We start from the raw sequence: 13,997 nt of genomic DNA on the forward strand, positions 1-13,997 counted from the left end.
TCACTGACTTTTCATTAGAACCTGGAAAAAGCCTTTGTCCCAGTCATTCTCCTATTAAGACTTCCTCTGCCCCGTCCTCACTCACCAACAAGATCTCACTGGCTTCTTCTATTTCTCCCTTCCAAAAATACCTGAAGAACAGAACAAAACCACATTATAATGCTCACAAGAGGAGCCCAGTGAAGTGTCAAACTTGGTCCAAGTAGGTGACTTACTGAGGAGGAAACTTTAAAATCTACCCAAGCCCACGTACTGAAGTCTAGAGTTGTTCAACACCGCAAAGGTCATCCAGCCAGACCGTTCTTACACATCTAACATTGCCAGAATATTTCTGGAGGAGAAAGGTTCTCTATTTCTTGAAGAAGTCCGACTAACATAAAGGTTTTTACACAGGATTTTTTCCTCTCTCTTTCGCTCTCCCTCTCCCCCTCTCTCCCTCTTCTTCTCTCTGCCTCCCTTTCTTCTTTCTCCCCTTTCCCTACTCCTTCTTCCTTCTCTTCAGTGCTGAGGGTTGAAACCAGGGCCTTGTGCATGCTAGGCATGTGCTCTACTCCTGAGCTATAGCCAGAGATGTTATCTTCTTGTAGAGTGCCAACATCTGCTACCTAGCTGTTTCCCCAGCTAGCTACATTAAAAGGCCACCCCAGGACAGCCCTGCAGAAACCCTCTGGTCTTTCTTCACTCTTCCAAGCTGGGTATCTCTCTCCATGCCCATCCTACCCATGGCTTCTGAGCCCCTGCCTGCCCTCTGGACTGGCACTACTTTGATGCCGTTACTGACTCTCAAAGCCAAGTACCCATGAATGGATAAATTTAAAAACTCAGATGGTTTCCAGGAAGAAGTGAGTCTTATATGGAAAGTTTCAGAAGTTAAAAATAAAGTCACTACATCTTAGAATAAGTGTGTAAGAATCACATCATGGGAAAAGGAGAGATTTAGCCTGAGAAGATCTACACTGACCCAGGATAAACCTAAAATTACCTAGGCCAGTGGTGGCAAACCTATGGCATATGGCCACAGCAGGCTGTGTATCTTTGAAAGCGCTAAAAAGTTCACCACCAGGGACCTAAGCTATGGGTCCTGCAGTGTCACAGAGCTATATTAAAAGAATCAATTATGAACAACGATGTACACATGAAGACAGTGCTAGGCTGATATTCTACTTCAGTTACCAAACACTGGTACCTTCCACTGAGCTACATTCCTAGATCCTGTACTACTTTAAAAGATTCAGAGACCTGGGTTGGGAATGTAGCTCAGCGGTAGAGCACTTGGCTCGCATACTCAAGGCCTTGGGTTTGATGCACAGCGCTGCAAAAACAAAGATTCAGAGAACTGGGCCCCATCCTCAAGTCGACTGAGTAAATCGAAGCTGAAGTTCAGGAATGGAAATTACAGCCAAATTTGGGAGCCACTGCTCCCAAATGTGAGCAGTTAAAGGAATGACTTCACTTTTTTCTTCCTTTCTCTACAAACAGCATGTTTTTGCTTTTCTTGGGTGAAATAAACTGATTGATCACCTGTAAATATAAATCAGCTGTGAACTACTAATGAAAATGCCTCTGAATTATTCTCTGACAATTCCCCCACTACTTCAGCACTCTTCCCACCAGCCAAGACCTAACCGTGAAACTCCCAACTGCCCTCCCTTGGCCAGCGGTGGCAAAACTCACAGTGAAGATGCCTTGGGTAGGATGTTCACAGAGGCAGCCAGCTTCTTCTCCAGTATTGCTCTGGAACAAAGCAAAAGGGAGGCAGTCACTAGAAGTCTCAGGGTCTTAAGAGAGGGCAAGGGGGAGCAGGCTAGTGCAAAATAACCCTGGAAATTTGAGTCTAAGTAGACAATTATTTAGGGTCTCTATGATGTTATGATTTGGGTACGGCCCCCAGAATTCATTGTGAGAGAGTTATAGCTGAAAGTAGGATGTTAATGGTACTTGTAGGTGGAGCCATTGGGAAGTAATTAGTGGAGAGGAAATACAGGGTACAAGCTGCCAGTAAGTCCTACTTTTTGCCTGTCTCTCCCCTTTGCAGTGGAAGAGCTGTCCTTTGCCTGCTGCAATCTATTGTACCTTAGAAGAAGGTGATTTGTCTGATTTCACAGGCTCATGGCTGGAGCAAATTTGATTCAGGCATGTTTTGAGTTTCACCCAAATCTGACTCAGAAGAGACAGTGAACTTTGTACTTCTGAGATGGTGCTGGAACCAGTCAAAACTTTGGGGCTATTGGAATGGAAGGGTTGTATTTTGCACGTGAGAAGGAGGTGAACCTTGGTGGCCACAGGCAGAATGCTATGGTTTGAGTATGCCCTGGAATTCCCAGAATTCATGTGTTGGAAACCTAATCCTCTAGATCACGAGGGTGGCCTAAAATGGTATTAATGGCTCTGTGTGTGTGTGTGTGTGTGTGTGTGTGTGTGTGTGTGTGTGTGTTACTAAGACTTAAACCCAGGGCATTTGTTATAAGCTACATTCTAGCCTATTTATTAGTTTTTAATTTTAAGACAGGTTCTTGCTAAGTTGCTAATTATTCCCTAGACTGGGTTTGAATGTGCAGTCCTCCTGCATCAGCTCCCAGAGTGCTGGGGTTACAGGCAGGTGCCACCACAGCTGGCTGCACTAGCGGCTTCAGAAGAAAAGGAAGAGAGACGAACCAAGCATGCTTGCTCCATATTGCTACGTGAGGTCCTCAGCTATGTTATAGGGCAGGAAAATGACCTCACTAGATGCTAGCACCATGCTACTAGATTCCTTAGTGTTATGGTTTGTGTCTAGATATCCCCGCAAAGCCTCATGCAGTCTTAGGACGCGCTTTTCCGAGGTGGCTGCATCTAGGATATATGCTGCTGGGATCAAGGGTATATGAGTACTAAATCAGTCCACTGATTGGTTTGATATAGTTCTGGCTAGGACTAAGGGTATGAGTGCTATACCCACACTAGAGTGGGTATCCTGCACACAGTATAGGGCAGACAGAGGGCTAATGTGCTCTCACCTGCCTGCTTGCTGTGGACTATTTCTCCTCTGCAATGCCCCTCTGCCATGCCACCTTGGAGCCAGCTGACTATGGACTGAAACCTCTACAAACTGTGAGCTAAATAAACCTTTCTTCCTTTAAGTTTTGGTGTCAGGTATTTTGTCTCATCAGTGAGAAAAATAACTAAGACCTTTAGTCTCCAGAACTATAAATAAACTTTTAGTATTTATAAATGACCTAGTTTGTAGCATTTGGTTACAGCAGCCAAAAACAGACTGAGACATCAGTTCATCACCTCCCCTCCTCAAACTAGCACATTCTATAACCACTACACATAGAACCTCTGAGTACAGAGCTAGTGCTAAGTCCTTTTCTGGGAGTGAAGTTGGGAAGCAGCTATGGCTAGGCAGTTTTAAGGACAGATTCACTCTGTTTGGTATACAGAAATTAATTAACACTGGACCTAAAGAAGATCTCCGTTCCATTCGCAGCCTTGTAGTAGGATGGCTGTGTGACCTTGGGCAAGTTCTTTATCTCCTTCTCGAAATAAGTATTTGAGGATATATTCTGAGAGGGAGAGACAGGCATCTCTCCCTCTCAATCTCTTCTGCAGTACTAGAGGACAGGTTTAGTCAGTGGTTTCCAAGCTTTCTCATCCCCAAGAACTCCTTTAACTATCCCACCTCTCCCTTTGACTCTCAGATGCACCTGGCTGACACACAGTGCTTCGGATCTGTAGACATCCGTGCGACCCCAGACAGCTGATACAACTCTATGTAAAAGCAAAACATGATCATACTCTGTGTTTGCTTTGGCAAACACAGGATATTTTCCCCTTTCATTTTCTTTTAAAGGTCTCTACCTTAACCTGCAGACCACTGAAATTGTTTTCACATACCACAGGTTAAAATCCCTGGCCAGATAACCTCTAAAGCATCCATCAGCTTTCAGTTTCATAGTCTCTGTTTCCTGTGCAGAGCACTGGTGAACACAATAAGATGTATCTGAACAGGTATCACAGAAACAAGAGCAACACTGTCAGTCACTTTCCCCGTTACTGAGGCAAAGTCCTTGACACTCACAAATTGAAGAAGGAGAGGTTGATTTTGGCTCACAGTTTGAGAAGTGTTAGTTTATGGTCAGCTGGCTCAAACTAGAAATGGCACAATGGGAGGGGCTACTGAGGAAACCTGTCCACACTGGTGCCAGGAAGCAGAGAAAGAAGGAAAGAGCCAGGGAGGGAGAGGGAGCCTTTGGGTCATCCCCCGCTGTCCTGCCTTAACCCGGCCCTACCTCCTAATAGCAAGTCAGCAGTAGCAGCTCCATAATCCAGTCACCTTTCACAAGCACCACTTCCAAACACATGAGGCTTTGAGGGCTACATTCCAGATCTGAATCATAACACCAACTCCTCATGCAAGAGGGAAATGTAGCCAACCATCTACTTCAAGGCCTTAGGCTCAGGCAGTTCTGGCAAACCTTTCTCAGGTCTCAGAAAGCCAAAAGAGCCTTGTCTCTGTTCTCTGAAGTGCTTAGGCCCAGCCAAACAAACCTTATCTGAGGCCTGGTCACTGATCTCTCCTTCCCTCAGCTGCTGCCGAGAGAACTGACCTCTTTTCTCTTCCCTTGAGTCCCAGGCTGAGGAGTATTCTATTTAAGGATCCATATTAATGTGACCTTATCGCCATCACTGCTCCCTTGGAAAATTCCCCACTGTAAGAAGAGACATGTGGCAAGAACTTTTTTTAGGCAACTGCTATGAGTGAGCCTTGCTCAGTCATCCACTAAAAAATTACATTCTGTTTGTTCTCAAGGTCACACGCAGGCACGGTGAGTAAGTTACACATCTAGAAAAACTAATCCCATGGCCTCACGGGTGCTTTCCCACCTCTTGGCACGTAAACTCCTCAGGGACTGAACACATAAACTTTTCTTCAGGGAAAAGATCGCAGAGCTATGAGGGATTGTTACACTAAAAGCCCCTATGGCCTTCAAAAGGAAGCACAGGGGCAGGCCTACTGCACTCCCTTGTAAAGCAGGCACATAACCACTCAAAACCAGCAGAGAGTCACACACAGAGGGCTCAGGCTCCAGAAGCAGAAGAGAGAGGTGCAGAGCCACTGGCGCCCCTAGAAACTGCAGAGGTCATAGGTCAGTACCTTGTCACAGACTAGATTCATGGCATGGCTCTCATGGCAGTTAAAAAAAATCTTGACTTTGTCACCAATATTTAATATCAGTACAGTCCATACTCAAAAAATACAGATTACCTAGTTTCTTGGAAAATAATGAACCTACCACAAAGCCTGCAGGCTCATAGGTTACACTTAGCTAAGCTAGTGCTGAGCAGCAGCTACTCCTTCTAGCAGGAAGTACGCTTCTCCGTTTAACACAGTTCCCATTGCTCCTTTCTCCTAACAGGGAGCTCAAGGGTTAGCAACTACCATCATCTTTCACTGTTACACCCCAGCCCACTTTAGTCTTTAAGTTGCAGACATCTCTGACTGTGACCCTGCATTAATCTTGGTCTGTCATTAACTTCAAGAACGCGAAGTTGTAAAGCAAAAAGAAAAGAAGGAAAGAGCCCAATCCATTCTCTTCTAGCTCCACTAACCTTCTCCAAACCTACATCTTACAGCCAGGCATGGCAGTGCACACTTATAATCCCAGCATTCAGGAGGCTGAGGCAGGAGGAACACGTCAAGTTTGAGGCCAGCCTGAATTATACAGCAAGACCTTGTCCCAAACAAATACATACCCTCAAAAAAGCTACATCTATACAGAAAAGGGAAATTCAGATACAACCAACATTTATTGGGCATATACTACATTCCATTTACTGGGGTACATGTTGTATATAGAAAGAAGGGAAAGGAAGGGAAGGGAAGGGGGAAGGGGAGGGGAGGGGGAAGGGGAGAGGAAAGGAAGAAAAGGGAAAAGGGGAGGGAAGGGGAGGGTGGGAATGGAAGGGAAGGGGAGAGAAGAGGAGGGGAGAAAGGAAGTGGGAGGGGAGAAGGGAGGGAAGGGAGAGAGGAGGGAAGACAGTGCAAAACAAAGCAAAGCAACTTGCCCAAAGATCCCTCAAGGTCCACATTATAGTTAAGTGGCTCAGCCAAAATTGGCCTAATCCCAAATTCAGTGCTCTTCCCAGCATAACCAACCTGATTCCAGAAACTACCCAATACTTGCAATGGCCTCCTCCTCAGCAACAGCACATGTACGGTACCTCCAGGAAGTAAGAGAATACCTCAGTGAACAGGGCTGGGCCAGAAATCAGGAGAATTAAATTGTCAGCCTGCAGGGTTCCAGTGTTCTCTTACTTAATGCCTTGAATAAGTCACATATCTCTGTTGGTCTCGTACCTCTCCCTCCCTTTTATGCCCCATAGACCGGTCAGCATTCCCAGGCCTGGGGCAGGGTCAGCTGGGGAATCATCCAGCTGAGTTCTTCCTACCCCCCAAGCAAACAGCCTGGAGTCCACCTTTGGACAGACAGGGTCGTCAGACACCAGGGGCCCCAAAGTGGCCTTTCTCAAGCACGCTGATAGGTCCCAGGACACCTGGAGCAGCACGGCTGCCCCTGCACTGTACCTGGCAATGTCTCTGGCAATTTGCTCATTGGGACAGTTGACGAAGATGACAGAGTGAGCACCAGAGGCGTAGGTGCTGGTGATGGCTGAGTGGAGCTGTAGGCTCAGGGTCCTGAGCATGGGGTACACCAGAAAAGCCGCAGCTGGCAGGATCTATTGCGGTAGAAAAGAAAAGCGCAGGTCAGCAACGCCCAGCTCAAGCAGACTGGAACCAAGGCTGTGATATCTTTTCGTCCCCTCACCCCATCCACAGCGTAATGCCTGAGAGCTGCACTGAGTGTGAGTGCTTCAAAAAAGTTTTCATGCCTAGGTATTTATTTTTTAGATGAGAAAAAAATGGAGGCTCACAAATATTTTTTAAAAAATACTTCACGTCTTTTTTGGTTGGGTCTTTCTCTGGTTTTGGTATCAGGGTAATACTTGCTTCCAGGAATGATTTTGGAAGTGTTGCTTCCCTTTCAATTGCACTAAAGAGTTTCAGTATTAGTGGCATTAGTTTTTCTCTAAGTATCTTAAAGAACTCAACACTGAATCCATCGGGACCTGGGCTTTTCCTTGTTGGTAAGTTTTAAATTACACTTTCAATTTCACTGACTGATATTGGGTTATTTAGAATTTTTATACCTTCTTGATTCAGTTTTGGCATTTCATATGTGTCTAGGAATCTATCCATTTGTAATAGCTAAATCTTGGAAGAAACCCAAATGCCCATCAACAGAGGAATGGGTAAAAAAAAGATGTGGTCTTTTATTATAAGGGAGTACTATTCAGGCATAAAGAAGGCTAAACTTGAGACACTTACAGGTAAATGGATGCAACTTGAGACCACACCCATAAGTGAAATAAATCAGACTCACATATGTAAACATCATATTGTCTCCCTGGTGTGAGGACCGACTAAGGACCAAAATGTGTAATAGATACCGTGAAATGGGAAGAAATTGTTCAAACGGAAAGAGGAACTAGAGTAGGGGAAAGGAGAGAGGAAAGAAGGGAAAAGAAAAAAAATACTGGATATATTACTAGTCCCTCTTAGTTCACTGAAAAGAAAGGTTTGAGCTAATATCATTTGGAGGATTTTTTATGCCCATATCTTGTACTCTGAGTAACTACCATGAAGATAACAATACACAATGTATTAACTATTGTTATTTTCCTATTATTTGTTATAAAATTTTCCATAAAATAAAAAAATAAATAAAATGCTTAAAATCATAGAGCTTTGATTGGTGAAACCGGAATTTGAACTCAAGCCTGGATGACTTCATACCCGCTTTTATTATATTTCAGGTAATACTTAATGGCATCCACTAACCTGCTATCATCCTGTGGGGATTGTAATGAACAATAAGCTCTTAAATCCATGGACTCCGGGAGAGTACTTTCATGTGCATCCATCTGCATCTATCAGCTGCTGTGTAGAGTCTAGCGTAAAACATAGTACGCAAACAGACCAATTCTAAAACAATGCAACCTGTGCCCATGAGATGGAGAGCTAGGACAACCAAGAGGAAGGCTCCACAGGAGAGAGCAGAAAAAGACTTGGAAGAGAAGGTAAGATGTAGGTCAGGAACAAAGAGATCTCAGCTGAGCTGGATCTGAAGTAATAAGAATTTAACCAGGTGTGGTGGTGCATAGCTGTAATCCTGGCACTCAGGAGGCTGAGGCAGGACAATCACTAGTTTGAAGCCAGCCTGGCTACACAGCAAAACCTTGTTTAAAAAAAAAAAAAAAGCAGGATTATAAGATGGGGGGGAAGGATTCCAGGCAAATGACTAAATATGCAACGCAGGGGGCATGAAGGACAGATGAAATATCCAGTCTGAGTGGGCCTTAGTGTGTGGATGGGTGTGAAGATACCCAGAAGAAGGGAGGCTGGCTAGAATTAGATAGAAATGGATCAAACCAAGGAATTTGGGGTTTATACTCAGGGGAAAGGATGCTTGTAGAAGTTTAGAAGTAGGATGGCAATAATACAGTCAAGCCAAGCAGACTTACAAAAATGGCCAGGAGTGGGGAGAGACCAGAAGGCAGATTACTTACCCACTTCCAGGACCCAGGAAAAAGACACTAAGATCCTGATGCAGGTGGCAGTAACCATGTGACAGGAAGACATTTTGAGATGAAATTTCTTTTTTTATTTTAATGACAAATACTTAAAGGAAGAAATGAAAGACTACAGACCTCTTTCACTCTAGAGTTCTCTACTTGGGGGAAATAACAGGAAGAGAGGCAATACAAAAAGAGGCAGGCTAGGTTTGAACATGCAATCCTCCTGCCTCAGCCTCCCAGTGTTGGTTTTACAGGCCTGTGTCACCACATCCAGCGACTCTGTTATTTCCTATTTCATCTGACCTTTTTCCTTTATTGGTCCTTGAGTATGTACATAACTTTTGAAGAGGATACGGTTGACTTTACAGCCTGTGACAAGCCTCAGAAACTACCTATTCCAGTGGCACTAAGCTAGTAATCTCCCTAGTTGTAAGGAATCTCTAAATACTCTAAAATCAAATGCAATATTTTCCTGGGATACATATTCATAACTTCCAGGAAAAAAAAAGAAGAGAGATTTATAATCCCTAAAAGTGAAGACTCACTGATCCGTACCACTTTTCACAGATGAGGAAATAATGGCCAAAGAGGAGCGATCGCTCCAAAAGTGAGCAGCAGAGCCGGACTAGAGCCTGAACTTCAGAGTCTCCTACAACTCCCTCCCCGACCCCATCGCCATTGGGGTTACTCTGTTCTCACTTTCAAGATTAACAGTTTAAGATACTTCAGAGATGAGAAAACATAGCTGCCAGAAAACTACAGAGAAATGAGATGGTAACTGCTACTGGAATCTCTCACAAATCGCTCAGGTGCGATTTCCGCCGCACACACCCCATCCCTCCCCCGCTCTAGGAAGGACGGCCCAGTCACCTATCCGCACCAGGCCGACTTAAGTTATTCAGGTAACCCTGAGAACCACCCCACAATCTCCACACCGAGTAGTGCTTCCAAGGATCTTACAGTTCACCTCCTACCTGCCCGGCCCCTGCTCAGAATCCCAAGAGCTGTTAAAAGAATCAAGTCTTCCCTTCATCCCTCCTCCCTCGTCCTCAGGTTTAAGGCTGAGGGGGTTCACAACATTGTTGACTGGGGTACTCACCAAGAGGCATATAAGGGCAGAGGTCCGAGAGTAGCCTGGCAGAGGGCACCGTGATCCCAGCCAGTCCATAGCTGCAGGTAGTTTAGCACAAGGCACTGGCAGTGAATTACAGCCCGGCTGGTGGGCGGGTACACAGGACCTTAACTGCCCTCTCCCCACGCCTTCTGCCTGCAAACTGCCCAGCCCCGCCCCTCTCCTATCAGGCGGGCAGACACAGTAGAGTTGGGAACACCCCTCCTTTGAAACTTAACAAACCACAGTACTCACACCCACAACTCTTGCAAAAAATACATGCTATTTTCTCTTCCTCTCTAAGCACCAAAAAAGAAAAAAGAAAAAGAAGAAAAGTTATTTGCAGAGAGGTACAGATAAAAAGACAAACCTTGCTTGCATTATAAAACCTTCAGAAACCACAGCACACAAACATGCACACACCCTCTCTAAGGAGGCCTAAGCCACCAACAAACCATGTGAAGTACAAATTAAGGCCACCATCTCACACATCACCCCTTCTTCCCAGATCTTCCTTCCAATTCTCCTTGGCTTAGACCACTCTTGCTTCCTCCTTCCATACCAGCTGCTCTGGGTGGCCTTTCCTAGCAGTAACTCAGTCCTTTTCTAAGGCACATTCCACATACTTAGGCTGAAGAATTTAATACATATTTCACAGAGCTGCAAACAAGTAAGAAAACTACAAGCTGATGGCTAGCTGTTGTCCTCTCAGAACACAGTGTTCCCTTTTGCCAGGGCTCCCACATTTTTAATCTAGCTTTTTAAAGTGAAACATTCTAATTTCAAAATGATGACAACTCTGCTGGGCACACGGACATAAGCCTGTAATCCCAGCATCTGGGAGGCTGAGTCAGGAAGAGCAATAGTTTATGGTCAGCCTGAGCAACTTAGCAAGATGTCATTTCAAAAAAATAAAAACAAACCAAAAAAAATGATGACAGCTCTGGTCACAGGGAAAGAGATTTAGTGGATAGGGTTACAGGTAAATTAGGTTAAGGGAACTGTTTTATCTTGATCCGGTTGCAGTTACAAAAGTGTTAAAGTTCAATGAACTGTACACTTAAACAGCTGAATTTTATTTATGTAAACAACGTCTTAAAGAAAAAAGACAAAATGTTGGAAACCAATTAAAAATAGTTTCAAGCTGGGGAAATAAAACAAACGGTGGATTTTAACCAAATATGCCTTGCAAATTGCCAGTTCACAGCCTCCCTCTTTACTGCAATTACCTGCTGACCTGTTTCACTCCTTTAGGCTACATTTTTGAAGGCCTTGTGTGCTTCTTGGCAGTGTGTCCCACAAACAGTTAATCAGTTGAAGTCCTAATCCAAAGTCCGAATCCTGTTGTTTACATAATTAGGTGTGCAGACTCAGGCACACTTATTAACCTCTGAGTGTCGGAGGCTTTTTCGTAAAGGAAGCGCTAGCATTTCTTTCATAGGTATGAGCTCAGGATTAATAGATTAATGTTGAGAGATTTATAAAATGTAAGACATCACCATTTCAAGAGCAAGTAGCATCAACTTTCAATCTTTATTTGACTGCAAATTTTCTTATCTATAAGAATTATATAAGAGAAAATGAAGCTTAATGGTCCTAGCAAAACCTTTATATTTTAAGCCCACTAAAGTAAACCAGCACCATGATCTTTCATATCTAATACATTAATAAGTACGGTGTAATGACTATTTACCTCAGCTCCTCAGATCATTTCCTGCGATGATGTTTAGCACAGGATCCTGTGCAGTTTACTGTCATTGTTGAATGAATAAATATTACAAAATGCATGGCTGTTGATTGTAACGACGGAAGCGATGAAGGTGCTACTTGAGGTAACAAGAGGAGGATGCCAAAAGATGAACTGTTACTTGGAAGATGCAACCTCTGGATCCTCTTCATCCTTCAACTCCAGATACCTCACCCTCTTTAGACTCCAGAAGCCCAATTCTGTATTGATGGCTTTGAGTTTCTTCAGATATACCACGAGTTTTAGTGCTGAGCATCCAGGCTCCCCTGGACACTTTTATTTTTTCACCTATCCTTCCTCTCCCCCTTCTTATGGAATTCTGTCTCAGCCTCAGATTCTGAGCAAGATTCCAACTTCCCTTCAGATACTGCAGCCAGCTCCCTCACCTACTTACTTGTCTTCCTTCATCAACTCCTTCCTTCTGAAGGTTCTTTTACAGCTTTTTATAGATACAGAGCAATTTACTGAAATCTTTTTGAAAAGACAAACTTCAGCCCAGGAAGGGATCCATAACTGCAGCACCAAAGAGTTCTGAAGCACAAAACAGCATGCAATTTCCTTAGACTTTTCCTTCACCTCTGGTGGTAAGGATTGGTCTTCTTTATCTATGGATATAGACTCTCAGTTATTACCAATGATTCAAACTTGAGTAGCTCATTAATTTTATTTTCCTTGATATCAGTGAATTTATAACCTTTCTATTTTGCAGACTAGGATTTTTTTTCCAACTTCAATTCTAGTGAAACACATATAATCATTCTCAACAATCTACAGTTTCCACCAACCTTTATGAACAATGGTTGGTTTTATATTACCAAACCTCTCTGTTATTACTATTCAAGCACTTGCAGTATTACAGTATGGTCAGCTTTGATTTAAACAAGGTGTCAACAAAGTGGTCAAGTACATGCTTAATACCTTGTGAGCCCTTTAACTATATCCAGTGAGTGATCCAAGAGAGAAAGCCAGTGTCTTCCAAAGGTAGAAACACAACAGCAACATGAGACCAAGCAAAGAACAGTGGGCCTATCAGGGATGGTCAATGTTTTAGAGCTTTCAGTGAAAACAAACAGCCCACCTTCGTAAGTGTGCCATCAATTCGCACCACTGGCTAGATGACCAAGACTTTTGTCTGCAAATTAGCCACACTATGAACCCAGGATTTTTTCCTACTAAATTAACTTTGAGCTGCGTGGTCAAACAATTAAGAAACCAATCCAAGCCAGACAAGGTGGTGCACGGCTGTAATCCCAATTACTCAGGAGGCTGAGGCTCACTAGTTACAATTACTAGGAGGCTCGCTAGTTGGAGACCAGATTGGGCAACGGGACCATCTCAAAAATTTAAAAGGTGAGGGGGCTACTCGGGATGTAGCTAAGCAATAGATCACCTGCTTCGCATGTGTGAGGGCCTGGGTTGATCTCTAGTACCAAGTATATAAAGAAAATAAACTATAAATCTAAAAGAGAGGGCAGTGGTTGTGGATACTCTGTGCTGTGATCACCAGATTATAGGAAGTTATTTTTTTCTAAGACAAGTGGGACTAAAGTCTTTGTAAAACAGCAACAGTTTTATTTTGTTAACTGGGGCACTGGAGAGAGAGAGACACACACAGACAGACAGACTGAGAGACAGAGACTGAGACAGACAGACAGAGAAGAAATTCTGTCTTTCGTTTCCACTAAGCGTTCCAGACTTGCGCATATTTCCTTAAAATTATGGGAAGGCATGCATTTCCAAAATAGGCTCATCGCCTTGGCACTGAGAAGCGTTGAGGACTACAGCTTCTATCTTTGATCAGTCTTTCCGATTGCTTGCGGTACATGGGTGCCAACTCAACATAAAACGGTTCTTCCTGCCTCTGTCAACCTTTTGCCCTGCAAACATTGATTTTGAAACCTGTCATGCAATCCGTTGCTCGCACGAAACTTATCTAGCTTGCCCTGACCGCTGATTTCCATCAGACACCGCCGACAGTTGCGGTTAACTTGTTGCAAAGGGCCTCTGAGTCAGAGGCCACCACTCGATGGTCTGCGCGTCCACTCGGAAAGTGAACGCACCCTCCATCTTCTCGATGTTTACATCACAGAATGTCCAGCACCTTCGAGAAGATGAGTGAACATTGTCCACGCCGGCCAGTGGCCCTCTCGTTGTTTTATTTATTTATGTATTTTTTAAATCAGGCGTACGGTTGAGTCATCGACGCTAACGAAGCGCCGGAGCTCCGTATTACTCACGCCTTCACCCCGCTTCCCTAGCTCCGCCTGGGTGGGCTCAGGAATCTGCATCGGACAGCCTGGCCTTGGGGCCCTAAGGCCGTCCGAAAGGCGGTATGCCTGCCGAAGAGTCCTCATCCTCTCCGCTCTGCTGGTTGAACATCTGCTGAGAGCTCATCCTCGGTGTCCTTTACCAAGCTGAAAACCGGCTTATTAAACCAACTGTACAGGGTCCCCAATAACGTCAGACAGAGACGCCCACCACTGGTGACCTTTGACCTTTCAGACATTCCGCTTCGCGAGA

The 13,997-nt window shown here is 44.3% G+C and overlaps 1 protein-coding gene across 6 annotated transcripts in view; it reads right to left on the reverse strand.

The window, feature by feature from the left end:
• Window positions 1-13,979, reverse strand: part of LOC102023153 (protein CutA homolog) — a 38,613-nt gene extending 24,634 nt beyond the window's left edge. The window contains exons 1-4 of one of the 6 annotated variants that reach the window (XM_005382587.2): window positions 9,719-10,122; window positions 6,569-6,720; window positions 1,675-1,734; window positions 86-131 (exon numbers count right to left, since the gene is read on the reverse strand). In XM_005382587.2, the coding sequence (XP_005382644.1) occupies window positions 86-131; window positions 1,675-1,734; window positions 6,569-6,720; window positions 9,719-9,787 (327 nt within the window). In that variant the 5' untranslated portion in view covers window positions 9,788-10,122. Of the gene's footprint in view, window positions 1-85; window positions 132-1,674; window positions 1,735-6,568; window positions 6,721-7,882; window positions 8,235-9,593; window positions 9,693-9,718; window positions 10,123-10,218; window positions 10,421-11,423 lie in introns of those variants that run through there. The other 5 variants (XM_005382588.2, XM_013513213.1, XM_005382586.2 and 2 more) reach the window with 5 other exon arrangements.
• Between the last annotated feature and the right edge of the window lie 18 nt (window positions 13,980-13,997).

This window comes from Chinchilla lanigera, unplaced genomic scaffold (genome assembly GCF_000276665.1).
Source record: "Chinchilla lanigera isolate Chin_1 unplaced genomic scaffold, ChiLan1.0 scaffold00018, whole genome shotgun sequence".
Lineage (NCBI taxonomy): Eukaryota > Metazoa > Chordata > Mammalia > Rodentia > Chinchillidae > Chinchilla > Chinchilla lanigera.